The sequence below is a fragment of the Pisolithus orientalis genome (genome assembly GCF_024613125.1).
Source record: "Pisolithus orientalis strain OTSU chromosome Unknown F5J12scaffold_17, whole genome shotgun sequence".
NCBI classification, from domain to species: Eukaryota; Fungi; Basidiomycota; class Agaricomycetes; order Boletales; family Pisolithaceae; genus Pisolithus; species Pisolithus orientalis.
Window position 1 is genome coordinate 183,270 of NW_026260798.1, and position 26,203 is coordinate 209,472.

At 49.0% G+C, this 26,203-nt stretch overlaps 8 protein-coding genes across 8 annotated transcripts; 4 read left to right on the plus strand and 4 right to left on the minus strand.

The window, feature by feature from the left end:
- Positions 1-3,937: 3,937 nt before the first annotated feature.
- F5J12DRAFT_836379 (calmodulin) lies at positions 3,938-5,121 on the minus strand. The gene is made up of 8 exons (XM_051745970.1): positions 5,003-5,121; positions 4,923-4,929; positions 4,860-4,871; positions 4,771-4,803; positions 4,424-4,696; positions 4,287-4,367; positions 4,221-4,231; positions 3,938-4,159 (listed from the first exon to the last, which is right to left on the minus strand). Exons 1-8 carry the CDS (start codon positions 5,015-5,017, stop codon positions 4,142-4,144), a joined length of 450 nt encoding a protein of 149 aa, XP_051599117.1. The 5' UTR covers positions 5,018-5,121; the 3' UTR covers positions 3,938-4,141.
- On the minus strand, positions 5,122-7,299 carry F5J12DRAFT_836385 (uncharacterized protein). The gene is made up of 3 exons (XM_051745971.1): positions 6,863-7,299; positions 6,715-6,799; positions 5,122-6,660 (listed from the first exon to the last, which is right to left on the minus strand). Exons 1-3 carry the CDS (start codon positions 7,166-7,168, stop codon positions 5,459-5,461), a joined length of 1,593 nt encoding a protein of 530 aa, XP_051599118.1. The 5' UTR covers positions 7,169-7,299; the 3' UTR covers positions 5,122-5,458.
- A 1,407-nt stretch (positions 7,300-8,706) lies between these two features.
- Positions 8,707-11,445, minus strand: F5J12DRAFT_836392 (MFS general substrate transporter). Its single transcript, XM_051745972.1, has 14 exons — positions 10,795-11,445; positions 10,674-10,740; positions 10,460-10,617; positions 10,361-10,403; positions 10,236-10,326; positions 10,104-10,185; positions 9,903-10,052; positions 9,817-9,851; positions 9,707-9,768; positions 9,575-9,653; positions 9,398-9,511; positions 9,281-9,338; positions 9,090-9,219; positions 8,707-9,037 (listed from the first exon to the last, which is right to left on the minus strand). Exons 1-14 carry the CDS (start codon positions 10,959-10,961, stop codon positions 8,957-8,959), a joined length of 1,317 nt encoding a protein of 438 aa, XP_051599119.1. The 5' UTR covers positions 10,962-11,445; the 3' UTR covers positions 8,707-8,956.
- Positions 11,446-12,580: 1,135 nt separating this feature from the next.
- Positions 12,581-15,132, plus strand: F5J12DRAFT_836399 (acyl-CoA oxidase). The gene is made up of 4 exons (XM_051745973.1): positions 12,581-13,044; positions 13,092-13,407; positions 13,466-14,144; positions 14,201-15,132. The coding sequence occupies exons 1-4, from the start codon at positions 12,930-12,932 to the stop codon at positions 14,777-14,779; spliced, it is 1,689 nt and encodes a 562-aa protein (XP_051599120.1). The 5' UTR covers positions 12,581-12,929; the 3' UTR covers positions 14,780-15,132.
- Positions 15,133-16,661: 1,529 nt separating this feature from the next.
- On the minus strand, positions 16,662-18,173 carry F5J12DRAFT_722238 (uncharacterized protein; the record flags this gene model as incomplete). Its single annotated transcript, XM_051741359.1, has 5 exons — positions 16,662-16,776; positions 16,838-16,928; positions 16,979-17,057; positions 17,116-17,718; positions 17,769-18,173. The coding sequence occupies 5 exons, from the start codon at positions 18,171-18,173 to the stop codon at positions 16,662-16,664; spliced, it is 1,293 nt and encodes a 430-aa protein (XP_051599121.1).
- A 1,085-nt stretch (positions 18,174-19,258) lies between these two features.
- Positions 19,259-20,074, plus strand: F5J12DRAFT_836417 (uncharacterized protein). The gene is made up of 4 exons (XM_051745974.1): positions 19,259-19,548; positions 19,615-19,762; positions 19,855-19,918; positions 19,972-20,074. The coding sequence occupies exons 2-4, from the start codon at positions 19,658-19,660 to the stop codon at positions 20,016-20,018; spliced, it is 216 nt and encodes a 71-aa protein (XP_051599122.1). The 5' UTR covers positions 19,259-19,548; positions 19,615-19,657; the 3' UTR covers positions 20,019-20,074.
- A 48-nt stretch (positions 20,075-20,122) lies between these two features.
- On the plus strand, positions 20,123-22,636 carry F5J12DRAFT_836419 (cytoplasmic protein). The gene is made up of 12 exons (XM_051745975.1): positions 20,123-20,431; positions 20,493-20,579; positions 20,633-20,930; positions 20,987-21,029; positions 21,081-21,152; positions 21,175-21,236; positions 21,288-21,477; positions 21,526-21,664; positions 21,715-21,784; positions 21,838-21,877; positions 21,979-22,076; positions 22,128-22,636. The coding sequence occupies exons 1-12, from the start codon at positions 20,217-20,219 to the stop codon at positions 22,377-22,379; spliced, it is 1,566 nt and encodes a 521-aa protein (XP_051599123.1). The 5' UTR covers positions 20,123-20,216; the 3' UTR covers positions 22,380-22,636.
- Positions 22,635-25,712, plus strand: F5J12DRAFT_836431 (FAD-linked oxidase-like protein). Its single transcript, XM_051745976.1, is given in 16 exon segments — positions 22,635-22,712; positions 22,724-23,304; positions 23,360-23,478; positions 23,568-23,661; positions 23,725-23,786; positions 23,840-23,911; positions 23,965-23,984; positions 24,035-24,092; positions 24,144-24,193; positions 24,244-24,367; positions 24,423-24,536; positions 24,591-24,882; positions 24,938-25,035; positions 25,084-25,188; positions 25,268-25,398; positions 25,465-25,712. 15 exon segments carry the CDS (start codon positions 23,066-23,068, stop codon positions 25,522-25,524), a joined length of 1,638 nt encoding a protein of 545 aa, XP_051599124.1. The 5' UTR covers positions 22,635-22,712; positions 22,724-23,065; the 3' UTR covers positions 25,525-25,712.
- Positions 25,713-26,203: the final 491 nt, after the last annotated feature.

A 26,203-nucleotide genomic window follows, 5' to 3' on the forward strand; every position in this document is an offset into this window, starting at 1 on the left:
TGCATCCTTCCATCCCACATTCTCTGCAACTGCCCATACTGATGACCCTTCTGATACCCCTGATGACCCTGCCATCCTGCAGTGTGAGTCAAAGTGTGGTTCAGTGGTGAAAACCAACCAAAACCAACACAAAAGACAAAAAGAGTGAGTGGTGGTGTGCCTATGTGGTACCTAGATGGTAGAACCTGTTCTTTGGGAGGGTTTTTGTGAGCTACAACACTCAAAGATGAGTGCTGAGGGTTGGGGGTGCTCCTGATGAAGAAGAAGCAGGAATGCAAGAGAATGCAATAGGGTAGACTGCTGTCAGCCTACAGAAGGATGGATGACGACTTAATTTGATGTCCTAAGCTGCACTGAGCTCAGGGAGGGCTTGGAGCAAAGTATATTGATGATAGACAAGGATAAGCAATGTAGATGATAGTTAGACCCTTAATAAAGTCTCAACTATTGAAGCTGATGGAGGATTTACTGAGTGATGATAAAAAATGGAAGCAAGAGGGGCTCTCTGATGTCTTCTTCCTATTCAGCTATCTAAGTACAGTGATTTATATACAGTACAGGGGTGTTGCCTATGGAAAACAAGGTGCAAACACTTGGTAAGTGATTGGTAACTGATGAGTAAGGAATGTAAGTGATGGGTAATCATCTTGGAAAGCATTGGTAAGCATTGGTAAGTATTGGCAACAGGTGAGTCAAAGACAGTCAAAATGTCAAAGTATGAGTCAAGTAATGTCAGGAACTGGGAAAGTGCACTGGAATCACATTAGGGGGAGGCTGTACATGTCACATCTCAAAGAGATTGCTTCTAGGCCAAAGTGAGATGACAGAGAGGCAGTGCTGATCTGATGCCAATATAGTACATCCAAAAGTGGACAGGGTGAGTCAGATGTCAACAGGGTCAAGCTTTGGGGGTCTGTGGGGTGACAGGAGCATAGGGGATCACAACCTTCCCCCCCAAACCATCCTCTCAGTGAAGCAAATAAAAACTTCATGAACAAGGCTCTGTTGGAAGAGAGGATGAAGGGGGAGTGTCTTCTGCTGCACCTTGCAATAAGGAGGCAAGATGTGCATCATACTCATCATGGATGTGATCAGGGAGAGTGGAGAACAGTATATTATACTGTAGCTGTCACAATCTTGGAAGAATGACAGATGAGACTGGTATGAAGACATTGCAGGGAGCAGGGAGGAAGGATCCATATGCTTCTTGGACCAGAGAGACTGAAATGACCACATAAGACCTTTCCAAGAAAATGACAGACCTGAGGTGACCAAAGAACATCCTCCTAGAGGTCATACTGACAAAAAGAACACACTGTCCAAGCTGGATGGGCTGAGAGGGCACAGACAAGGGTGGGATGTACCAGGATGCTTCAGGATGGAAGCTGGTAGGAATTCCTGGTAGATATATGTAGCCATGGTCCCTAGCAAAGGGGACAAGTGAAATGATTGATGTAGAGGTGGCCATATCAGAAGAATTAGCAAAATGAGCATCTTTTGGAGGGAGTGCTGTAGAAATGTGTGGAGTGCACAAATCCTTTCCAATTTTGGAAGGTAAGATCGTGTGGCTGAGCACTACAAGCAAGTGTGTGAATGGTCTTGGTATCTGCAGAAATGGCAGAGATATGTCAAAAACCAGAATGCCATACACAGGCACTTAAGAATTTTAGCCAGTGCTTAACTTGCTCCCTTTCTTTTTCTCTGGCACTGATGACTTATTCTTGTGCAAGGGATGACTGCTGACATTCCTGGCTGTCCTTCTTCACATGAGGGCTATGGTCTTCATCTCCATTCATCAGCTGTATCCATGTCCACCTCACCAAACACCTTTGGTGTGTGACAGCACCTACATGCAGGGGAAGGCACTTGTGATGGGTGCATCCCTCTCAACTTTGTAAAAGAACTCCAAGAGAGCAATAGCAACCCAAACAGCCCAAAATCCTGAGAGAATGCTACCTATGTATTCAATGATGAACTAGCTGCTGATGAAGACAACACCAACATGGTGTATGCTATGGTGGCAGGGATGGCTGAAGCTGAAGGGCTGGACCCATCAACAGTTCATGAGGCAAAATCCCAAGCTGACTGGCCAAAGTGGCAAAATGCCATAAATGCGGAATTACAGAGCCTAGAGGAAGCACACACCTGGGACATTGCTGAGTGCCCAAAAGGTGCAAATGTCATAGGATGCAAATGGGTTTTCAAGATCAAACACAACACTGCTGGAGAAATCAAGAAGTACAAGGCCCACCTAGTTGCTAAGGGCTACTCTCAGATACAGGGCATCAACTATGATGAAACATATGCTCCTGTCACAAGACTTGCATCTCTCCACACCATATTAGCAATCACCACATGCAATGACTGGGACATTGATGTATTCAATTTCCACTCGGCATTCCTCAATGGCAAACTTGGAGATGGTGAAGACATCTACATGGAGCTCCCTGAGGGCTACACTGGGTGGAATTTTTCCCATCCAGTTGGGAAGTTAAATGTCACAATATATGGCTCAAAATAAGGCACACTTTGATGGTACCAGAAGCTATGTGCCACTCTCACAGGTCTTGGACTCACCAGGGCACATGCAGACTGGGGAGTATTCTGTGGTTGCATAGGATCAGAAATTCTCATCCTCGCCAGCCACATCAACAACTGCACTATAACAGGCAGTTCCCCATTGTTAATTCACTCATTTAAACAGGAGATAAGCACTCATTTCAAAATCTCTGACCTAGGGCCCATCAGCTGGCTACTCAGAATGAAGGTGACATGGAATAGAGAAGCCTGCACCATATCCCTGTCACAGCAGTCATACATCAAGGCCATCCTAATGAAATACAACCTCACCAACTGCAAGCCAGCAACAATCCTGATGGACCCTGGCATAAAACTCTCCTGCAGAGAAATTCTGCAGCCAGCCAAAGAAGCTGCATGCATGAAAAACATACCCTACCATGCTGCTGTTGGCTCCCTCATGCACCTTGCTGTTGGAACGTACCCTGACATTGCATTTGCTGTCTCCACAGTCATGTAGTTCAACAATGCACCCAACATGACTCACTGGGAGGCCATGAAACAAACCTACAGGTATATCTCAGGCACAAAAGCACTTGCTTTGACATTCAGAAACTCAGAACAAGGCCTCAAGGGCTATACCAATGCAGATGGAGCTTCACAGGAGCATCAACAGGCTATCAGTGGATACACATATCTATTGGATGGAGGAGCTATTAGTTGGGCTTCACAGAAACAAGAACTCATCACACTCTCAGCCACAGAAGCAGAGTACACTGCAGCAACTCATGCAGCCAAAGAGGGCTTGTGGCTTCAACAACTCATCAGGAAGTTTTCTGACCACTCAAACATCCTATCCCACTGTATTCCAACAGCCAATCCACCATTGCACTCACCAAGGATGGCAGCTACCATGCTCACACCAAGCACATCAATATACAATACCACTTCATTCATTTTGCTGTGGAAAATCATTCCTTTTGTTTAATTTATTGCCCTACTGATGACATGGTCACTGATACCCTTACCAAACCCTTACCAGGCACCAAGGCAAAACACTTTGCATCTGCACTCAGACTTTGTTCCAATTGAGGGGGAGTGTTGAGAATGCATTCTGGAGTTATGGTAGCCTCTTGGAGTTTCGCCCAGAGGGCTCAGAGTTTCTCCCCAAGCCTTGGAATTAAATTCCAATGTCACTACACTTACTAATTACCATACTATAAATTTTCCACACTGTTGTTTTCCACCTCAGTGCCTACTTCATACACTGAGGTGAGTATAGCTAGATTCCTGCTCATTTACTTGGTACTGACATAGTGTAGAAACTCATACCTTTGTTAGGTACTAATAAAGTGACTACTTCATACACTGAGAAACTCATACCTTCATTAATCACACCCACCCAATCAGAATCATAGCATGCTGTAGACCAAACATTGACAAATGAAATCCAATAACATGCTTACATAATACACATGTAATCCAGCAAGCACCACAAATACATGGCCCCCACAGGCCAATAGCCAGTTTTCCAATGTGTGATTACAAGAATGGGAATATAATCACTGCAAAATGTACTACGGAACAAAGATGTTCTTGGTGGTGAAGAGTACAAGAAAACTGGCTACTTGGAAAGCATCATCTAGATATGAACTTGTCAGCAGCTGAACCCCGGAACCTGCTGGTGAACATAAATAACCCACCTTGACGAACTCTGCAATTCCACAGTCAACGATCAAAAAGCCGAACAGCTCCTCAATAAGACTCACCATCGTAATTGATCTGACCATCACCATCGACGTCGGCTTCACGGATCATCTCATCGACCTCTGAATCGGTCAACTTCTCACCTACAATTTAACGTCAAACGACTTCGTTTACTTCCAGGAAACAAAGGATTGCATACCGAGGTTTGTCATGACATGCCGCAACTCGGCCGCGCTGATATAACCATTCCCATCCTTATCAAAGACCTTGAACGCCTCTTTGATCTCTTCTTCGCTATCCGTGTCACGCATCTTCCGTGCCATCATGGTGAGGAATTCTGGGAAATCAATCGTCCCGTTTCCATCGGCGTCAACTTCGTTGATCATGTCCTGAAGTTCCGCTTCGGTAGGATTCTGACCCAACGAGCGCATGACAGTCCCAAGCTCCTTCGTAGTGATCGTCCCATCACCGTCTGCCAAAGCGTTGTGTTAGAAATCCTGGTCCCACGACACCAAACGAAACGCGCGTCTAATACAGAAAAAGTACCTTTGTCGAAGAGAGAGAAGGCTTCCTTGAACTCTATACATCGCTGCATTCATCGCGCCCGACGGGCAAACAACAAGGGGTATACTAACCGGAAATTTGCTCTGCATGTTATCTGTTAGCAAGTGTGACCAAAAAGCAAGCGGACATCCCACCTTCGGACTGTGCAAAACCACAAGCATCCATAACGATAAACAAGAGCGAAACCTACGCGACAAACAGGGGGACGACTTACCAATTGATCGGCCATTTTCTTACAGATCTCGTTCGGCTATCGTCTCTTCTGCGACGGCGGGAGATGCGATGGAGGATTGGAGTTAACAGGGAGTAAAGCTGGGGTCGAGGGTGGGCTTGTCCCGAACTGTTCCCCCTCATTTGTCACACCAATCTCGGCAATCGCCTTCCAGCCCAAATCAGGTTATCATCGTATCGTCGTCCTTGGATACATGCCACTGGCTGGCTGGCTGGATTTTATGGAACAGTGACTATGGGGACGTTCGTGGTGATATCATGCGGTGCATTCAACTCCGTACGCAAGGAAGGGTCATTTAGGAAGATCGGACTCAACGAGTACTTCCGAACTACCGTAACCAAGCGTTCACTTACATACTCGCATATATCATACATCACAATTGAACCGGGACAGAACACCGGGTATTCGATTGTATAAACGTCATAAATAGCAGCTAATCTAATCCCAGTCATCGTCATCGTCATCCTCCTCATCGCTCTCTCCCAATTTCTTACTCCTCTGCAGTAACGCGGCTGCAAGTGCAGCGGTTAAATCACCACCAGCTGCAACTGTAGTTCCGCCACTATCACCGCTACGTGTACTAGGTTCGTCTGCCGTAGGCGCGAGCGTCGACGTTGCGTTGGGATCGACTTTGGGGGTCTTGCGCAGATTGTGGACACTTTGCCCCCGGATGGACGCCAAAAGATCAGCGCGGCCGGGCTGGGAGGGTGGCATAGCTGGAAGTGCCGACGCTGAAGTGGGAGGTGGTGGGGGTGGAGGAGGGGGTGGCACGTCATCTTCAGTTGGAGGAGAGGGTGGTCCATGAGTGGTCGGAGGAGACCCAGTTGTCGGGGGTGGCGGTGGAGGTGGAGGTGGAGGCGGGGGTGGAGGTGGAGGTGGAGGACCACTGGTTGACGGTGGTGGTCGTGGTGGCGGTGGACCACTGGTTGATGGCGGAGGTCGTGGTGGTGGTGGACCATTGGTTGATGGCGGAGGTCGTGGTGGTGGTAGTGGCCCGCTGGTTGATGGCGGTGGTGGCGGTGGTTGTGGTGGTCCGTTGGTAAGTGGAGGGGTCACTCCTGGGCGTGGAGGAGCTGGGCGAGAAGGATGCACAGGTGCAGCACTAGCTGGTCGAATAGGAGGAGGTGGTGGCGGCTGAGCAGGACTTCTGGAAGGAGGTGGTGGTGGGATAGGAGCGCCTGAATTGCGTTGTGCAGATCGCGGCTGAGGAGGGGGGATTGGTTTAGTATGCGGAACCCTTGCAGGAGGTACTGGGGGTGCCGGAGCGGATTGGGTGTCGCCGTTGGTCGAAGTAACACTTGCCGAGGGTCCATGCATTCCGCGTCGAGGGACCGGTGGGGGTGGTGGCTTCTTCTTGGCAGGTTCCGTATCCTGGATATGACCATTTTGTTTCGCTTTTTCGAAAAACTCCCGAATGAAATCCGTGTTGGCCTCAACAACGTCTGTGGGAATACCATGCACCCCCAAGTCGGCAGCAAGTTGTCCCCAGGATTTATCTACACCCTCAACAATAAAACCCTTCTCAAGATCGAATTCCATGTGCGCGACATGCTTGAAGGAGCCTTGCACCGGACCCGATATCATGGACTTGTCAATCTTACCGCCCTTTGAAACTGGCTTTGTTACTTGGGCGGCTTTCGCTGTGAGAAGGGTCATCAGTTTGAGAATGACAATATGAGACATGTTGACCGAACCTTTGATCGCTTTGCGATTGGTGAGCTTTTTGTGAAAGAACTTTGCGTCCTTTTGGTCGGAGAAGACCAGACCAATCATACATGACTTCCATAGCGTAGGCCATAACGCATCAACAGAAAGACGACATTTCGGGGAGAAGAGACTCACATCACCGGCAAATGAATAAAAGAAGGGTTTGTCCTGGTTCAGCTCGAGCCCCTCATATACCTCATGCGACCATATGACACCTCTGCTCCCAAAAATGTCCACGAGCTTCACAAAGTACGCACGCTTAGAAAAATCCTCAACGAGTGCGAGAGCGCCCTGTAAACCTCCATAGGTCCACTCGTATCGTTGGGGATGTGCAAAGTAGACGCGAACAGGCGTGGCGAAGTAAATTTTGTTGTCTTCTGGCGGAATGGCCGACTTGACTGTGGTTTTCTCGCCCTCGAACAAGGCGGACTTGGGTGACATCTCGTTGTATGATCATTGACGAGCAGTCGCAGCATGTCAGAGTTGCTGCGAAGAGGTGGCGTGAGAATTTGATCTCGACTGTAGAGCATCGTCAGGCCCGGCCACAACCTGCTCCTTAATTTTCAAGTTTGACCTCGCGAGGTGCTATGCATACCAGGTTGTCGATAGTTTCCATATGTAGGGTGTCTGGCTGGGGGGATAAGCTTTTTGGTTTCCGACGGGACAAGGCTGTTCCGTCTCCAATTTGGCCAGGACCCACCCCCCTTACCCCGTGTTGCGTTATTACCCCTTGCATCGCCGATGTGTTTGTGGGTGGGGTCTTACATTCAAGTGCAACCGTCGCCCACCGGACTGAACGAGATGGGAAAGACCGTAGTGCAACAATTCTGCATTTTCCGCGATCGATGCGACACCTTTGGTCCGCACCAATGGATGCAGGCTTTAGCTTTTGTCCTCACATATCCAGAAATGATGGCCCCGTTCCTCCTCGAGTTCCCCCCGACCTTGAGTGGCCATGGGCCCCAGTTCCCAGGTGTGATATCTCCTCACGGGGCTATGTGCCATCACGTTTACTGGGAAAATTACATATCCAAAGGGTTAGGGCCAAAATAGGTTCACTTGGACCGGAATCCGCTCCCCACTGACCTTGCAGGACGAGGCCGCTTCATTGCTGAGAAGACCAACCTCTCACTACGAGACACGAGTCCGTGATATTCCCGTATGATAATTGGGTTCCCGGCGTGGGTCTACCCAGATACTCATCTGACCTCACGGAGTGAGTACTGCACTCCTTTTCTCCTTTAATAACCTGCCTGACGACGAACGTTGGTGAATCTCGGTACTTGTTCCAGATGAACTTTCTCCAAATTGCTTCCCTTTTCAAACAACAGAACTACGGTTGTTTGTCTTAAGAAGTTCGCAATCCTGACGGCGATGTTCGTGACCTGTGATACCATTGGGTATATATGGGTAAGCGTTCTTCCGTGAGTGGATGAAGAGCGCAAGTATTGGGTTCTATATCTCCGCCTGGCTCTTACTGCTTATGCGTCATCGCCTTGAAGAACCACGTCAACCCCCGAATTCCGGGAACAAATAATGCGAGGATCTGAGTGAGTTTTCAGCTGGAAACGGTGAGGTGTGTGTGTAGCCCCTCACTAATACTGCTCATACTGCATCCGCTCGTTCATATCCATTTCCATGACGATGTCCTCTCTGACTCCCCGTAGGCGACCCCTCTGCGTACTTTGCACAAGGAACTCATAGACTTATGCCCGTTGTAAGGCTGATCAGACGACATTTAAGTTATAGTCTAGCGCACACCTAACCGGAACCGTTGGACGGGCACAATGCTCAGCAACCTTGTATGACGTTTAAGTTTACGTACTTCAGCTTGACCCTTGAGGCTTGCCAGTTAATAATTTGTCGGATGACTATATGTGTAACTGCATATCTGGACATTTCATGAGCATCATCACACGCGTCTCCGATCAGATGGGGCCAAGAAACAGTGTCGCGCCATACCCATCCTAGTAAGTAGCAACACATCCAGCACGCCCTCCTGAAAGTTTGTCAATTGTGTTACTGGTAGAATGCATTTCAAAGAGCATCGAGTTATGCTACTGTACAACTTTTACTTGGAATGCATGATCCAGTAAGTACTTTCGCTTTCACGCCCCTGAAGCCGTGTGGAAGACGGCCCCTGGGTCCGCTATCTTAACATTACAGGAGTCACTAGATCAGATATCACCATCTCAGAACCATCAACGTCATGCCGAATTCGTTCGATCATTAAAGAATGTGAGTGGACTTCCGCTTGGATAGTATCTGTCTCGAGGCGATGAGACACACTGTGCCAGCAAGCACAACGATCTTGGTGCGTGCCGAATTAGGTCATTTCACATATTGAAATTAACGGACGTACCGAGGCAAAGACGAGCGGGCGCCACCAGATATAGGGTCCATTGTGATTTTGTTGCACGAGCGCACCCGCGATCGGAGTCCCTGTAAGCAGCGCGAACCCAATCACGAAGCATGCAATGCCGATGCGAGTCCTATACGCATTCCACATCCCGACCATCAGCTTTTCCGACCTCTTTAAAACGAAAGACGTACCCAATTTCGTTTAAGTCTCGGGAGAAAGAAGCCACGGCTGGCGTTATGATCGAGATAACTGAATGACAGGGATCATGTATCCGCATATGCAGGGGCTTATCCAAACGGAATACTTACATCCTCCTGAGAAGAAGCCATACAAAATACCGAAGACAACCGTGCCAGCCACACCCGTTGCCGCGAACATGAGGTAGATGAGACCCCCCGAAATAATCGTGCATGGGATCATAACTGCAGAATCACGGTGAGTAGGTACGTCTGTTCATTAACCCCTACGGTACCGAGGTGACCTACTGTTAAAGGGTCCGAAGTAGTCTCCGAGAAAATTAGGTATCGTCCTTCCGAACAACGAAGACGCATTCATAATAGGGATCTAGATTTATCGTCAGCAGTGCGAAACTATCAGGCGCTGTGGAGCATGCTTACAGCGTAAAAGGCAAGGCTCTTGGGGAGACCGTGCAGCTCAGCAAACACTTGCAAGTAGAAGACTGGATAATGTTAATACTGTGACATGAGCTCACCGCAGCCTGACATACATGGCACGAAGAGACCCCAAAACACCAATGCCGCACTAACAGCCGGTGAGACCAAAGTAGTTAAGCAGTGTTAAGTTCAAGCCCACCCAATAATGCAAAGCCAATATCCCCCATCAGATAGGACGGCTCGAATATTAATTGGCTTGGCATTTGGTCTCTCTCTACGACTAGGCAGTCGAGTTTTCATCACAAGGTTTGCCGTGAGAAGAAATACAAGGTCGATAAACGCCGCAGTCCTGAAGAACAATTATCAGCTCCGCCCCCAGCAAGTTATAAATACTACAGACCTGACCCCCCAAGGGAAGCCAACCTTCCCGTTAAACAGGTTGTTGAGCAAAATGGAGAAAACCACTGCCCCTGTCGAAGAACCTGAAGGAGCAATATGAAGCACTCGATGCATTTATCAGTAATGCGCCCACCTGCTATGACCACCCCCATGGCAACTGCCCGACGCCGACGGAAGTAATGAGAAGTTACAGAAAGCGCAGGAAGCATGATCAATTCCCATTCCTATTCCCAAGCCAACGCCCTGGGCGAGAAACACTTGATAGTACTGGCCTGGTTGGACAAGGGATAACATGAAAATGCTACACACATTAGCAGGGTCACCGCAATGCCATCCGCAGATCAGCGGGAAACTCACGAGAATAGATATATTAATGATCCAAAGGCGAGACAGTGATGAAAGTATCCGTCATCAAACAGCTTTCCAGTTGGAAGACCTCCGGCAAAGAGGAGGAACGTCTGCATAGAACCGATCCAACTGATGTCTGAAGCGGTGCGTTCACTCAGGAGGACCCGCTGGAAGACACATCGTCAAATAAACTGAGCCCGTGGATGATTGCTTATATGCCTACTGAATAGTAATCCTGATACACCCCAAAAGATTGCACTGTACCGAAAGTGCAAAACAATATCAGGAATCTACGTTTCGCTTGAAAATCAATTTTTCTGGAGACTGAAAGACATGTCCCTCACCCTCCAAGCACGGTTAGCCAAGCTTGCCGACCACCCTCTGGGAACTCAGGGAGAGCTGGAGCGGGAGCCTCTGGGGCGGATCCGGTCATAGCGTCGTAAGAACTTTTGCCCACTGAGGGCAACTGCTCGGGCTTGGAATCGTCACTCGTACACGGAGTGGCAGCCATGATGGAGGAGAGGAATGCGGCTGAGGCAGATGGGCTGACACGGGTCAGTACTTAGGGACTTTTCACATCAGCAATGCAGCTTCTCTTCGGGCCCCCTCACGATCAGAAATTTACACGAGGCAGCACGCGCGCCGACAGAGTGAACCCGCATCTTGTCCTTCTCAGGCTGGCCAAACTAACCCACCGTTAGAGTACCAACGTAAGCAAGTATAGCCGGCTTCCTCCGGTTTCCCTTAAAGTTTCGCAGGCTGTTCGAATTACCCGTCGAGGCCATGGGCATCCAGAGAGATCGCCCGGCTGCTGAATCGTATGACCAGATAGTACCGGATCTCGGTGTCTTTGACGTTACTTGCATTAATTTGGCATAAACGCGAAAGGCTTGACACCAGTCCTTGAGGCCATATGGTGTGGGGTAGGCCCTAGTAGGCCACGACCCTTGCAGCACGGTTGTGATCGGAGAACCACCCATGCATGCATGTTCTCACGAAAAGTGTGGCGAACTGGTGTTTCACACAGTAACAAATTAATGAAATTCAATAATGAAAACCCATGGCCTGGCGAAACTCCAGCGAACCGGTGTGAGATATCCCGGGCCGTAACAGCAATTCATTCTATCAACGACCGAGGAAGCCCGATTCTAAGGGTTAAGTACAACAATATTATATCTGACACGTAAATGTACACATATCCTACGCGAGACTCATACCTCTGGTGGGCACGATGTAACCTGTAATGTAAATGACCACCCCGTCACGGGTCTGAACAGATGACTTCCGCGGAGGACACACTAAAACTTACGAATACAAAGACACACACTATATTGGTCTGAGAACACGCTATGAGCGGAGGCCGGCCAGGCTGCGCATGCAGCAGCCGCCGATCTGTCAAGCACACCACCGAGGCGAGCCGAAAAGTCGCTTGCAATGACTGCCTTCTTGCTATTGGGATCTTAGTGTGTTGTCGTACAGCCTAGAAAAGCTTGGTGTCAAGAATGTCTGTTGTATCCACCTACTAGATAACAGAACTCCCGTGATTCTGTGCTTGAGGGCAGTGTAATATAGCGCCCCACTGAGGCATAAACGACGTCAGCCACATATTGACGATCTTCGTGCATTGGCACGGCACTGCAAAAAATTTGAGTTGACAGGATGGATGATCGTCAGTAAGTGGTTCTTGGAAGTCCTGTTAGTCAGTGGAGTAATATGGCCCATTAGTGGACCGGCCTTCTTTTCTCATCAGTGTCCTCATACATCCCCAACGCGGTATAATGAAACATCTCTGGCCGTGATCAATCGAGCGATGGCAGCTTACATGCTAGCCAGTGGAACTTGGACGAATTGTCCAGTGGCAGAAAAGTCCGGGTATTGAGATGAACTGGTCCATTCGCCATTCATCAAAATTGCGCAGGGTTTAGTAGTGTGAGAGGATTTCGATCAATTTCCTCTCGCCCAAAAGTTCTGGCGGCTCGCGTGTCTGTAACTTTCGCGGGACTAGCTCGATAGTACAGCTTCAATCCGCGTGTAAGTTGCCTAGTTTCTGCCCTGCGGCAAGTATATTCTTACCCACGGGTCAATAGTGAGCTCCACAGCATCGTACCAACGTAACAGGAAAATATTACACTTGAACTTATCTGTGCAGGATTGGCCTCGCTTCTATAGGAAGCGTTTTTCCAGCTGGCTTTCTCCCAAATGCGTACGAAGCTGGTCCCTGGCACTTATACTTTCTTTCCCTTTCGATCCTTACGACAAAGACGTCAGTTAGAGATTATGTCGTCTCGATCTGGAAGCCCGTCAAAGTTACTCTCGATATCACTTGACAGGGCTATGATTTAGGCCACCTCCCTCTTCGCGCCTCCGATCTTCTCTGAATAGTCAGGAAGCACCATCTGCACCTCCAAGCCATGATCGACACCTATAAAAGGGCTCAGATCTTCCCAGTTTCCCAACGCATTCATCGCTCACGCAGAACATGCCCAAGCCACTCAACTATCATCCTCTCTTTACCACCAGGACGGAATTCCTCTCTGTCGATGAACGCGTATCACTGTCCTACAAGAGAGCAAGGTTGCTCATGCAGACCTACGGTATGTTCCCCTGTTATAGCTGTTCTAGAGTCTCATTTCGTGCCAAGATTTGTCGGTTACCGACATACAAGTCTGCTCGCACAGATATTGGTCCATGATGACCGACCCCATAATGTCCCTAGATACTGCCATGTTCACTATTTTAGCCGCTCACGTCGGCCTTACCATCGGGACTCTATCCCGTCATTTAAAGCAACGCCCTGACTTCAGGGAGCTCGTTAATCGCCTCTTGCGGTTCGAGACAGTTGGTATTTACCTGCTGACTGAGAGGGGTCACGGCCTTGATGCGTTTAACATCGAGACGACAGCCACTAAAACTCAAGGAGGGTTCGTCATCAATACACCACGCGAAGAGGCTTCCAAGTAAGCGATTAGTTTTATCTATTTTGAGAGAAGAAGGCGAACTACCAACTGCAAATAGGTTTATGCCGGCTTCTACGCCCGCCTTCGGTATCCCGAAGGTCGCTTTAGTAATGGCAAGGCTCATTTTTGACGGAGAAGACCGCGGCCCTCGCTTCTTCGTCGTTCCGATTTGTAATGAACAAGAGATGTACAAAGGAGTAGAGTCCATTCGGCTGGGTCCCCGTCCAGGAACATCCCCGCTTGATTTCTCCATCACTCGCTTCAACAACGTGCTGGTTCCCCACACGGCCCTTGTGGCATCGAAGCTCGATGACTACTCTCTACCTGAATTCCCACTGCAGGCTTGGTGGAATGAAGTATGGCGCATTCCCTACGGGACAATGGCTGTTACCGCCCCATGGATATCCTCCATCAAAGCTGCCGCTTACATTGCAGGAAAATACTCCATACATCGGTGCATAACGGGCAAGGGGGAAAGCCATTTACCCATCATATCATTCAGAACACAACAATGGCCGATCATTCACGCAACAGCCGTTGGCCGTGTAATGAGTAACTGGTATCATATCGCTATTCCACAAACGATGGACAAGTCACTTGATCCGCGAGTTCGACATGGCATAGCCGTCATCGTGAAGACCACCGCCTGCCGCCATTTCCAACGCTGTGTACCAGAGGTTGCGGAGCGTTGTGGTGCACAAGGCACATTCGAACACAATTACATGGCCCGCATCGAGGTGGGTAATGTTCTTTCTGCCATACTCGATTCTGTTGAACATCCTTCACATGTCAGAACGACGGGAAAGGTGTCATCATCGCCGAAGGGGATGTCCTCACCTTGTGTATTCGGTTGTTCTCCGAGTTGGTGCTACAGAGATATCACATAGCCATCCCTGATCCCTCAGAGTCGCTGCTTGCGCAACACGCACACTCGATCTTGGATGAGAACCGTGCTTTACTTCGCCAAATACCGGACGGACACCGCAGCGAAGCCTTTAATTCTATCGTCCTCCCGCAAGCGGAGTCCACTATCGAAGCCATCGGTCACGCTATGGCCTACTCTGCCGCTCTTCACAGCGGCCTCCCGAGACCGATCCTGGACGTGTACGAGTGCGCGGTGATCCGAAGGGATCCAGCCTGGTACTCTGAAAACGCTGGCCTAACCCGCCTTGCGCAACGTATGCGTGAAGACAGAGCGGTGACTGCCGCAATGCCCCACTTAGAGAGCTACCTCGACGATCTCCAGATCGAGGGATACGTTTCTGCGCCTATAGTTTCCGACATGGCGTGGAAAGAGTACGTAGGCGCTATGCCCGTCTATGTTGGGAATGCGGTACCCAAATCAATGGACCAGGTGCAAGCCATGCTGTAGGTTTGTTCTGTCCTTACTCGTTAGTCCCCGCGAAAGCTCAGTGTGGGAACTGGATGTTATATTGCACGCGTTTTACCGCAGAGAACGGCTGTCCCCCATTGCCACTTTCTTTGCCTTCTCAATCTTCAGTGACACCTAGTACCCAGTGCCACATTCCCAAGCCTGCGTATCCCTTGTTTCTCTCGCTATGTGTGTATTGTAATGATTTTTCTCGTTCCCACCTCATACCCTTGTGCATTTTTGTATTCCCACTGTATTACATTTTATGCACCTTCAGGGTCACTGTCCGTGGACATTCCCGTATAGCGATATACTACTTATCATTCTGTGAATCGTGCATGCATCGTACAGTCATTACGAAGTTACGAACACCACAGACGTCGACAGTACGTCCCAAAACCACATCCAGGTATCAGGGTCATTTCATAAGTACTTGATGCAGGTTGTTTTTTTTTCAGGGAGAGGGGTACGATGGCAGCTTCCCTTAACGGCGTTCCCTGTCCGCCATAATGTGAGGACTTGCCTTTACACGAAAAAGTCAGGGTGACCATAAGATATCGCAATATATGTGGCAGGGGACCCTTCCAGCACGCAGAATTCGTGCGTCTGTAATGCGGAAAACACTCAGATCTCAGGTTAACTTGTCCATATCAACCAGGAGGACACCAGTACAGCAGAGCATTGTGTAGCTATCCAGCCGCACTGAGTCATCCCCTTTTGCACGTGGTAGCGAGGTTATCAGTCCAGGGTCTGCGTGTCAGAAGCACCAGTGACGAAAGGAGATAAGAAACACTGCGGTGATAAGGAGACATGCACAGAAATGGCTGCAGCCAGACTCTTTCCATCATGTATCTGCTATCGCTAGCACCAGTCAAAAACAGGTGGCCGCCCAGTTTCTCTGCGGTCGACATTCAAGTACTGATGAGTGTGGGCGCATTACAGTTTCAGTTGAAATGGCAGAAACGCCTGGGAAAAGACTGATAATACCGCCAAGGCCTTCATGTACTGTGTTCAGTTATTGATCTCTCGCGAGATACGATAGTCCGTGTGTAAGCGTTCGCCATCTGCTGGCCTCGTGGTCAAAGGTCAAAGGTGGAGAACGTGGTCAGATGTGTATATTGGCTGCCACTGCGACACGTTTGGGGTCTTCATTGTTAAATCGACTTGAAACCGGATATTCGAGTAGCAGAGGCCTCGACCGAAATTCGTGCTAGTACCTGTCAACATAAGTGCGCTTAGGAGATTGATCACGGGCGAGCGTAACCTAGATCTAGCCGGGCACCCAAGGCCTCGAGTGAAGCACGTTGACTTACTGGAGCACATAAGATCTCTCACGAACGCTAGGAGCGATATCTCGCCACTTGATATGACATCAGTAGTTGCCCATGTTTTGTCAGGAGTGCACAGTAAAACGCATGCGTGTTGACATCGCCAAGGACCACGGAAGCTGATTGAGGAACAAAACATGGTGGCTTCCAACTACGGGTTGTTCTTTGGCCGTGGTGCTCAATTGATCGGGGAACTCATCGTGGCCTGAGGTAAAGGATGACAGCCAGCGTACAACAAAAAGGTCAGCTTCACGTTGCGAACTATTTTTACATCGGCCCAAAAAAATGGGTCGAATGCTGGGCCCAACTTTCCAGAGGTGGCCTTTGGTGTCGCCAAGTGATACCAAGTTACAGAAAAGGCACAGAAGTTTCGAGAATTCAAGTGAGATTTTGGTCGGCGCTGATGCCATAAAGAACGTCCAAACCTATTGTCCGTCTGTTTCAAGCTTGACACAGAAGTGGAAATAAAGAGACAAATGCGCGTCGAAATTCCCAGCAGATGCCGTCGCTAAAACAAGCGCCGGAGCAGGAAAGGAATCGCTGAAAGGTACGAGCTAATTTCGAGTTTGCCGGCTCTCCAGAAGTCTCTGGAAAAAGTGGTTAACGTCTACAGCTTCCACAACCTTTCCTTCCTGAGCAAAGGGTCGCAAATATTCCATCAGTTCGTCCCTACGAGGTTTGAAAGACAGGTAATTAAAAACGAAAGGGTTGCGAGCAGCGAGTCACATACCGCATATCATTAAAGGCATGTATACCATCGATGGCACGATCTCGTGGTATACGTGCAAGGGCTCTCATTCCCAGCTCTTCCAACGACAACCCTTGATGGACAAATTGAATCAAAAATTGGGTGCTCTGGAATAACACATACCAGAATCGGGGTCTTCCGGGGGTTCATACATCTCTTCTTCTTCGAGCAGGTAAGGATGTGCTTGGAAGGATGGCAAGCACTTGAGGGGAAATATTAATTTAACATATTACCCTCTGCCATGAGTGGGACAAGTTCACCTGATCGCACCGGCACCACCTCTGACGCCATCCCTCAGTCAAAAAAATATCACCAGTGCCTATAGGAGACTCTGATACCCTTGAACCCTGCGGTTTGCGCTCAAATATAGCTTTGGCGATCGAGCTAGCTGATGGAGCCAGACAGCATGAAGCTGAAGCGTTGGATATCTTTCGTCGTTTTGCTGCGCGTTCCTCGCCTTGTGTCGGTGGAGATGAGAAACGCTGCCTGAAAGTAGTCGGTGACTCCGAATCATCGACTTCGGGCGGCAAGTCATTGTTGGTGTGGTTCCGCGAGGCGGCCAATAAAATATCGCCATCAACTGCCTTCCAAGGACCACTCTCGTCATCGCGCACCACCATAATGACGCCCTTTGTGCCTGCGTATCGACGGAGCGTATTAATCTTGGTCACGCATTCATAGCAGACAAAGACATCATAGTCCTCCGCAGAAATCAACGGGGGAGGCAATCCATTGGAAGACGCATCTGAGTCGTCGTCGTCGTCACCCTGAGCATCAGGAGATGCAGATGTAGGGTCAGGGTCGGGGAAAACGTCTGGATGGGGACGCTCCCTCAGATTGAGACAAGACTCGTGAAACCAATCCTGAGAGAAGACTCAGCCAGAGGGTCCGGTGTGTAATATGAAAATGGAACCTCGCATGAAATGCACTGAATCATCGTCTCCAGTTCTGTTTTTGGATCATAGGGCCTGGAACACCTGCAAAAAACGCCGCGGAAGTTATGATCGTATTTGTTGGTCGTGTTCTCCTCTCTGAGGCACTTGTGGAATGTACATGTATGAGGAATCGCGGTAGTAGGGCAATCGCAGCGAAAATCGCGCTTAGGGAACAGTTCCACTTGTTCGTGGTCCGTGTGGCATGCTATAGAGCAGGAGGAGCATATCCCACGCGGAACCGCGCAGGTCAGGCAGAGATGCACAGCTTGTTTAATTGGCCCCAAACTATACGTGCATTTCGAGAATTCATGTGGCAGGGTCAATGCAGCCTCCTGGATCAGCTGGTTCTGTGAATTAACCAAGTCATTGAGGGAGCATGCCATGTCGCACTCAGTGGCGGGGACTACCAGTTATTATAATCGTCGTTGGTGGCAGAGGTAACGATCACGTGCCCTGGTTCCTCTCACAATACATATGCAGCACAATTTAGAATTTCCTTCAGTGGATTCGAAGCGAGTTTTTTTCTGTACGCAATCGAGGATGCAGATAACGACAGATCTATACGTACTAAAAATGTGCTTCGCTCATTCCAAGTCTCAGCCGGTGGGCTTACGTCCCGTCAAGTCCATTCTCGAGCCGGACCGAATTACATACACAAAAGAAAAATGCTGCAGGATCAGACAGATTGGATGTTTCTCACAGAGACCTGCTGGCCTCTGTGAGTCTTGTCATCTTAATCCGTATGGAAGGAGTTGGTGGTCACGATCTTTCTATGGTCGAGTTATAAATCTCACCTGGATGGGCCCCTAGGGTGACACCCCACCTGTACCCGTGTAGCGTACAGATATGTATTATCAACCCGTCCCACTTGCGGTACACTCACAAAAGGAATAGGAGGCTGTGTCTGAGTCCTGTTTATCAAATATCACATATGTCCTGCCTGCAGTGCACCACCATGAGCATGGACCTCCACACATCAGCAAAGTTACAAGTAGCCTGCTTGTCTGATCCATCTGATTTAGTCTGACAAACTTTAATTCAATTCATTTGAACTCTTGGCACACCATTCAGTTATCTAGTGTCAGACATCTGGATTGTCTGAATTGTCTGCAGCTGACTGTATCAGACGAAGCAGACTAGATGTAACTTTCCTGATGCAAAAGGTCGTGCTACTTTTCCGTCGGGCCTGAGATCTGGGTATGTATTCGTGGGGAGAAATTCTAGACCAGATTGTCGATTACGTCCCAAACACCGATATGCAACTCAGAGCGGACTACTCCGTCGGTGTACAAAGTAACCCCAGAGTTGCAGAGGGATTGAAGGCTGCCGTCATGCTGATTAATGGTGCTTCGGTGGACGAAGTCAGCTTCGGCCCCAGTTCTACTAGCTGGTCTTTGAAAATATCGCGCGGGCTTTGGACAGCGGCATTAAACCGGGAGACGAGTTTATTATCACCGAAGAGCACCAGGCTAAATCAGACCCAAACTGCGGACCCTGGAAGCACTTAGCGGAACGCATGGGGTAGTTGTGAAATATTGGCGCACGGCACCTAACTCGAAACCATATCCATTGGGTTATAGCGCAAATAACCTGCTCTCTCTCACTTTTGCCAAAACGCGCCTTGTCCCGTTACTGCCTAATCCAATATTTCAGGCTCCGTTACACCAGTAGAAGAGATTGTAACAGCTTTACGGAAACGAGCAAAGGAACTTGGAGCGCTGAAAGTCGAGCATTCAGTTGATTCTGTCGCTCAGGGTCCTCGCAGAAGAATTGAAGGTCAGAAGTTACGAACTGGTATATGTCGCTACAATAGTCGTCCCATACCTGTTATCACTCACTCCTGAAAACAATTTGGATTCCTCCTTCGATGCATTTGAAGCGGATGAACAGTTACTATTACAGCCGTTGTTATCGGTCCCCACTGATCCGAAACAATACAATTAGGAGGTCCGTGTTGTTCAAGTTGGGGGTCCTAATGGTCAGTTTTGCGTGGTTGGGCAAAACAAGATGAAAAGTAAAGACATTGCTGGTTTCTTCGATAGGAAAGGAAGGGCGAGTACGAACTTGATATCCGCACTGTCAGTGTTCCTCTTTCGCAAGCTGGCATTCGCTATGGTCACTTCTACGCCTACAGCCTTATCGATAACATGCAGCCAAAGTTAGATGTGGTCCAGTGCGCACTCATCTTGTTCATTACAACACTGTCGAGGAGGTTGAGAGAATATTAGCGGTTTTCAAGGAGTTACGAAGAGGGAAGGGACCTTGGACAGTGTAAATACGAGGTAGCTAGCGATGCGTCATTTGGGTGTTACCGTATCCTGGCAATTATCTAATCCTCACGAACCCCAGGCTACTATGACGCTATCCTTGACACCCACACCGTAGATCGTGCAGCCTTGTTCCCGCCAGTAAGCTGAGACTTCAATATGGCAAGAAAGTCGGCTTCAGACCCGATCCTCCTCACGCTCTTTGCTAATCGCTTCATGAGTGTCGCGGAGGCAATGGGAAGGTCGCTCCAGCAGACCTCTATCAGCACCAACATCAAAGAGCGTCTCGATTTTTCATGTGCGCTGTTCGCGCCCGATGGTGATCTGGTTGCGAATGCACCATTCATCCCGATTCATCTTGGTTCTATGAGTTTGTATGTATCCACACCGACAGTCAGGATTAACCCCTGCAGCTGATGAGCCTCCCGTTGTTAGCGCCGTTAAGTATCAAATGAAACTACACGAGAAGGACTTGAATGAAGGAGACGTACTCATGACCAACTCTCCTCATGCAGGAGGATCGTACGTAGTTTGGGTTGTTGACGCTGGAGACAACACTCACTCGTTCATCCCAGTCACCTCCCTGATATCACTCTAATCACCCCTGTGTTTGATACGGAGACCAAAGAGATTATTTTCTTTACAGCTTCTCGTGGGCATCATGCAGATATAGGTGGAATATTGCCTGGATCTATGCCTCCAACATCGGTGAATATTTTTGAAGAAGGCGCAGAAATAATCAGCTTCAAAATAGTAAATGCGGGCGTGTTTGATCGGGAGGGGCTTCATGAATACATGGTCGAGGGACCAGCTCGATATCCAGGAAACTCTGGGTGTCGCAATATAAAGGAGGTGGAAAGCGATCTTAAAGCCGTCAGTGGGACGTTGTAATCATGGCCTTCTGATCGGTTTACAGATGCTCTCCCTAGCAAATTGCAGCCAACCATAAAGGGGTACAACTCCTCCAAGCAAGTAAGACTTTGTTTCCCTTTCATGATTGTGGCTTAACGGCTTTTTACACAGTGGTGAAGGAATACGGTCTCCAGATAGTACAGGATTACATGTATCACATCCGAGCCAATGCCGAAAGCTCAGGTCAGAAATTTGCTCCGTGAAGTCGCAAAGCGTGCAGGTTCCAACGTCCTCAGTGCTGTGGACTATCTAGACGATGGGACTCCGGTATGCTTATCTATTCCCCCATCCAAATCGCCCCTAACACGATTCCTATAGATCCAACTGAAGGTTGAAATCGATGAGAAGGAGGGTGCTGCTATATTGGACTTCGAGGGTACAGGTTATGAAGTCCGGGGGAACTTGAATTCCCCTGTGTCGGTAGTGCACTCAGCTGTCATCTATTGCATGCGTGCTATGCTTGATGTTGACATTCCTCTCAATGCTGGTTGTCTTGTCCCTCTGACAGGTGAGTTAGCCGAAAACTTTCGTAAAGTAGCATCTTATCTCGCGCTAGTCCGAATTCCAGAGAGATCATTACTTTCGCCATCTCGGACGGCGGCCGTTTGCGGAGGCAATGTTTTGACGTCGCAGCGCATCGTAGATGTCGTCCTGAAAGCTTTTCACGCGTGCGCTGCTAGCCAAGGCTGTACAAAGTTTGTGCTCCTTCCATTCCTCGGACCCGCTGCCTTATTCTGATACGTAGCAATCTCACGTTCGGCACTGGCGGTAAGGACAAAGATGGAGTGGCTGTGGCAGGGTGGGGCTACTACGAAGTTAGACTGCGGCAGCCAAGCTTCATGAATACACTCACTAATAGTATTTCTAGACCATAGCCGGTGGCTCGGGTGCCGGGCCTGACTGGCACGGTACCTCAGGAGTGCATACCCACATTACGAACACTCGAATTGGCTGATGTTGAAATACTTGAGCGACGATACCCTGTAGTTCTTCACCGCTTCGGCTTAAGGCCTGGATTCAGGAGGAAAAGGGAAGTGGCACGGTGGGGATGGTGTCATCCGAGAAATTGAGTTCACGCATGGGTTGCAAGTATCAATCTTGAGTGAGGTGCGTTTTTGCGCCACTACGTCCAGCTTTTGCGTAAAACATGACCTTCAGAGGCGTACTCGGGCACCATATGGTATGGAAGGGGGAGAACCAGCAATGAAGGGTCGTAACACCTGGATCAAGCGAAGACGAAGGGAAGACGGAGACCTCGTTGACGACTGCCTGGAGAGCAAACAGCATCGATTCATTAATATTGGGGGCAAGGCTACGGTGTTCATGGGCAAAGGGGACCGACTTCTGATTGAAACACCTGGAGGAGGTGGATGGGGCCTACCCATCAACTCTACCGTGCAAGAGGCTTAATCACACAAACCTACTCGGGAAGCCGGAAGGAACATTGCAGAAAGGGTAGCTGCACAGGCTAGTCTCTGAAGGATGGGATCCAATGCCTGTAGGAGTTGTACCGGATATCACCGTACCACATTCACGGTTATGGTCCAGCATGTATCATATCACGCTTGATGCAGCACGGATAAGGTGTCACTCCCACGGGCCTGACCTTGCCATATCCGTTTGGTAAGACGCTGTGCTTTGCTCGGCTGTGTATTAGAGCCTCATTTCCCTCTCATGAGCGGCTCGGAATCACTCCTCTCCGCTAATGATGTGGCGGATTTATTCAAGTTGGTACTCACTGCTCTGCCGGTTGGCAGACTTCGGTATTCTCGCGGATGCGGTCTTCAATCTCCGCAAGCGGCCACGGGACTCTGCTTCCCAGCCTGGTGTAACACACCGTCTTGAACGGGAACAAGTCGGATTATATACAAGGACCATCTTGGGCTAAACTTCTCAACCGCGTGTTTCGCCCCAGAATATAGAGGTACCGCCGATTATCAATTCGAAGCGCGTATGCTATGTCATGCCTCATGTTTGATCTTTCCCTGCGAGTGCCACTGCCGCCCGAATAAAACGAGCTGGCGTATAAGACACAGATTGAAAAATTTCCCCAGGGCGGCATCTCGACCGTCCGTCCCCTAGGTCTGATCACTGCCATGCCCTTCACGACGTCACGACCTTTTCATCAGATCTTCACGAATGTACTGAAACGATTTTCACAGAGAAACCTAAGACCCTCGTCTACTCTTACGAATCTTCAACCCAAACCGATCACGAACACCCTCCATCCAAGCTACCTGCAAACCACGCAGTCTGGTTTCCGGTATGCCTTGCTAGCTGGTGGAATATCGTTTTCCGTTGCACTGGCAGGGATCGTCCACGCTACTCGTGACAAGTCGAGAACACCACCCTTAATTGACTATACCCGCGAAGTCAAATACTTCAAACAGCCCTGATTTTCCAGGGGCTATTGGAGCCCTGTTGCAAGAATTCCATGAGCGGAGTATTGTGTCGACGGACCCACAGGAGTTGTATGCATATGCGCAATCGTCCTATAGCCAAACTCCTGGTACTTGTGTCTGAGCCAGCTGTTTTCGGGTGAACTTACCTTCATTACATTTAGGATTGCCCCATACAGTCGTTCGTACATGTCCAGAGTACCGAAGGACGTAGTGAAGGTGGTGAATATATCACGGAAGCATTTAGTACCCATCGTTCCGTACTCGGGCGGGACCAGCTTGGAGGGAAACTTGTCTGCGGTAAGAACCCAAAGCTACAATATACTTTCTGAGGTGGTAATGAACCGCCCTACAAGCCCTTGTTCTGGTTCCATTTGCGTAGATCTGTCTGGGATGGACAAGATTCTCGCCATTAACGGTAAGGGATAGAACAGGTTTTTGGTGACTACCCTCTTCTGACCCGTTCTGCAGAATCGGATGCCGACGTCGTTTGTCAAGCTGGCGTCACGTGGAACGATCTTAACGAAACGCTACGGGAAAAAGGTATTGCATTAACCTCGATGCCCGTTTCGTATAGATACTGATATCCTTTGCAGGAATTCCGCTCTTCTTTCCAGTGCGCATAGATAACTCTACCAACTACACTGGATTACTGAATACGCTTAGCTTGACCCAGGTAGAGATGCTACGATAGGTGGCATGATATCTACTGGGTGCTCCGGAAGTGAGTATCGATACCATTTTCTTTCCATTATAATAGTTACCTTTTGTTTAGCAAATGCAGTCAAGTATGGAACTGCAAGAGGTGAATGGATTTTGAACGCTGTACGTAGTTCTATTCCACTTGCAATCCCGCTTAGACTTTCAACAACCAGACCGTTGTGTTACCTTCTGGAGAGGTCATAAAAACACGGCAGCGAGCTAGAAAGTCCTCGGCAGGTTTCGATCTCACGAAATTGTTCATCGGAGCAGAGGGCACGCTCGGCATTGTCACGGAGGGTGAGCAAAGCGAACACATACTCGAAGACTTTGTCCTTACGACACCGGGGAACAGCGACTTTACGGCTGGCTCCTCTATTACCTACCCGAGTTGCTGTTGTACAATTCCCCGATGTCTGGCGCGCCACGAATGCTGTATGTGATATCCTCAACCGAGGGGTGGCTATGCGTGAGCCTTTTCCCTTTCGCATGATCTGTATGTGAAATTACACTTCACTTCTAGAATGTGTGGAAATCATCGATGAACTGGGTATCAAAACACTGAACGCGTTCGGAACGTCCGATAAGGTATGGCCAGAGAAAGTTACTCTGTTCTTTAAGTTCCAGGGGGCAGAAGACGTTATTCGCAACAACTCCAACCTCACGGCGAAGGTCATGGCTCAACACGAAGCGTCAGACTACCGGCTAGCTGAAAATGAGGAGGAAGGCGAATTGATCTGGCAAGACCGCCGGAATGCGCTGTTCGCCGGACTTGCGTATCTGCCCGGATGTAAAGGGTGGATAACTGACGTCTGGTACGCTGCATATATGTTTGAAGCGCCGATCGGTCTGACCGGCAACCCGAAATAGTGTCCCTGTGTCCAGGCTGCCCGACCTCATCCATGCCGCCAAGAAGGACTTCGAGGAGTTAGGCCTCGTTGCCCCTATCGCCGGACATGTCGGAGATGGTGAGCTTTTTTCCACACAATGCTTCGGTAGGCTAAGTAGAATACTAGGCAATTTCCATGCTCTGGTGTTGTACAGGAATGAAGCCGAACTTGTACTTGTTCGTGAAGCTGTGAGCCGAATAAACCGCAAGGCCATCGAATTAGAAGGCACATGTATGTCAAAAGTCTTCCCGATTCTCCTTTTGTTATCATTTCCTCCACTGGTTCAACTTACCCTAAAAACGTTTCGAAGGCACCGGTGAGCATGGAGTCGGCACGGGGAAGCGCGAATATCTCTTGTCAGAATTGGGACAAGGGACTGTCAGTCTCATGAGAATGATTAAGCAAACCATTGATCCACACAACTTATTTAACCCTGGTAAGGTAAGTTGACAGTATCACACTTGCCCTCAAGCACTACCGTTATTCATATAATATTGTGGTACCCAGCTGTATCCTGAACCTGTTTTGGCCAGCCCATCCTCTCCAACTGTTGTATCGTCCATGTAATAGTAACAAGACTCCATGTATCTTTACTGTTATCACATTCACTATGGTTTTGGTGACTTGGCTTCGAATTGCTCGATTCCGTCCCATGGTTTGCGGAAGTATTACTCCAACACCTCATCGTTGGTGCGAAGGTGTTCCGCGGACCCGAGTAAGGTAAATTGCGTGGGCCATCGCCAATCTTGACTGTTTTTGACAACTCGCCTCCCGTGGTTCGTTCTGTGGCTTCGTATTCTGGCCTTTACGGAAGTCATAATCCGGCTATCGATTGCGTATATCCGTGATTGGACTCAGGGAGACGGTGTTCGGGAAGGCTGTCCGCATGAGTACCACGACAGTGGTAGCACTAATATGGAATTTTAACCTGTATCTCCCTAATTTTTCAAGCGCAATATTCCAATGATATTCGGCGCAGCAACATGTGGATCAAACGTGGCTAGCAGTTACTTATGCAATCGCATGACCCAATTGCAAGCGTCGATGGACCTAACTTTCTGTGGTTGTAAACACGTTCATTCACTAGATAATTGGGCATAGGCGGTTTTCACCAATTAACCGCACTGGGGGTGCCGGGTATTCCAGACATCTATTAACCGACATGTGAGCGGACGAATAAAGTTAGACGTGATTCGAGACTTATCCAGGTATCCTTGATTGAGACAGCAAGCGCTGGCTCGGGTTC

What these genes read in the sequence shown, in the direction of transcription:
- F5J12DRAFT_836379 (XM_051745970.1), bottom strand. An exon ending in CTTCTCTCTCTTCGACAAAG is followed by an intron (nt 4,697 to 4,770) that starts GTACTTTTTCTG and finishes ACGCTTTGGCAG; the next exon opens with ACGGTGATGGGACGATCACT. An exon ending in GCATGTCATGACAAACCTCG is followed by an intron (nt 4,368 to 4,423) that starts GTATGCAATCCT and finishes GTTAAATTGTAG; the next exon opens with GTGAGAAGTTGACCGATTCA.
- F5J12DRAFT_836385 (XM_051745971.1), bottom strand. Translation starts at nt 7,168, where the DNA reads ATGTCACCCAAGTCCGCCTTGTTCGAGGGCGAGAAAACCACAGTCAAG. An exon ending in TTTATTCATTTGCCGGTGAT is followed by an intron (nt 6,800 to 6,862) that starts GTGAGTCTCTTC and finishes ACGCTATGGAAG; the next exon opens with TCATGTATGATTGGTCTGGT. An exon ending in CAATCGCAAAGCGATCAAAG is followed by an intron (nt 6,661 to 6,714) that starts GTTCGGTCAACA and finishes CCCTTCTCACAG; the next exon opens with CGAAAGCCGCCCAAGTAACA.
- F5J12DRAFT_836392 (XM_051745972.1), bottom strand. Translation starts at nt 10,961, where the DNA reads ATGGCTGCCACTCCGTGTACGAGTGACGATTCCAAGCCCGAGCAGTTG. An exon ending in TGGCTTCTTCTCAGGAGGAT is followed by an intron (nt 9,339 to 9,397) that starts GTAAGTATTCCG and finishes CCTGTCATTCAG; the next exon opens with TTATCTCGATCATAACGCCA. An exon ending in CGAGACTTAAACGAAATTGG is followed by an intron (nt 9,220 to 9,280) that starts GTACGTCTTTCG and finishes GAATGCGTATAG; the next exon opens with GACTCGCATCGGCATTGCAT.
- F5J12DRAFT_836399 (XM_051745973.1), top strand. Translation starts at nt 12,930, where the DNA reads ATGCCCAAGCCACTCAACTATCATCCTCTCTTTACCACCAGGACGGAA. An exon ending in GTTGCTCATGCAGACCTACG is followed by an intron (nt 13,045 to 13,091) that starts GTATGTTCCCCT and finishes TTTCGTGCCAAG; the next exon opens with ATTTGTCGGTTACCGACATA. An exon ending in ATTACATGGCCCGCATCGAG is followed by an intron (nt 14,145 to 14,200) that starts GTGGGTAATGTT and finishes TTCACATGTCAG; the next exon opens with AACGACGGGAAAGGTGTCAT.
- F5J12DRAFT_836417 (XM_051745974.1), top strand. Translation starts at nt 19,658, where the DNA reads ATGCATTTGAAGCGGATGAACAGTTACTATTACAGCCGTTGTTATCGG. An exon ending in TGTTGTTCAAGTTGGGGGTC is followed by an intron (nt 19,763 to 19,854) that starts CTAATGGTCAGT and finishes GCGAGTACGAAC; the next exon opens with TTGATATCCGCACTGTCAGT. An exon ending in CGCTATGGTCACTTCTACGC is followed by an intron (nt 19,919 to 19,971) that starts CTACAGCCTTAT and finishes TCCAGTGCGCAC; the next exon opens with TCATCTTGTTCATTACAACA.
- F5J12DRAFT_836419 (XM_051745975.1), top strand. Translation starts at nt 20,217, where the DNA reads ATGGCAAGAAAGTCGGCTTCAGACCCGATCCTCCTCACGCTCTTTGCT. An exon ending in CATCTTGGTTCTATGAGTTT is followed by an intron (nt 20,432 to 20,492) that starts GTATGTATCCAC and finishes TCCCGTTGTTAG; the next exon opens with CGCCGTTAAGTATCAAATGA. An exon ending in TCTCCTCATGCAGGAGGATC is followed by an intron (nt 20,580 to 20,632) that starts GTACGTAGTTTG and finishes CGTTCATCCCAG; the next exon opens with TCACCTCCCTGATATCACTC.
- F5J12DRAFT_836431 (XM_051745976.1), top strand. Translation starts at nt 23,066, where the DNA reads ATGCCCTTCACGACGTCACGACCTTTTCATCAGATCTTCACGAATGTA. An exon ending in CAAGATTCTCGCCATTAACG is followed by an intron (nt 23,787 to 23,839) that starts GTAAGGGATAGA and finishes CCCGTTCTGCAG; the next exon opens with AATCGGATGCCGACGTCGTT. An exon ending in CGAAACGCTACGGGAAAAAG is followed by an intron (nt 23,912 to 23,964) that starts GTATTGCATTAA and finishes TATCCTTTGCAG; the next exon opens with GAATTCCGCTCTTCTTTCCA.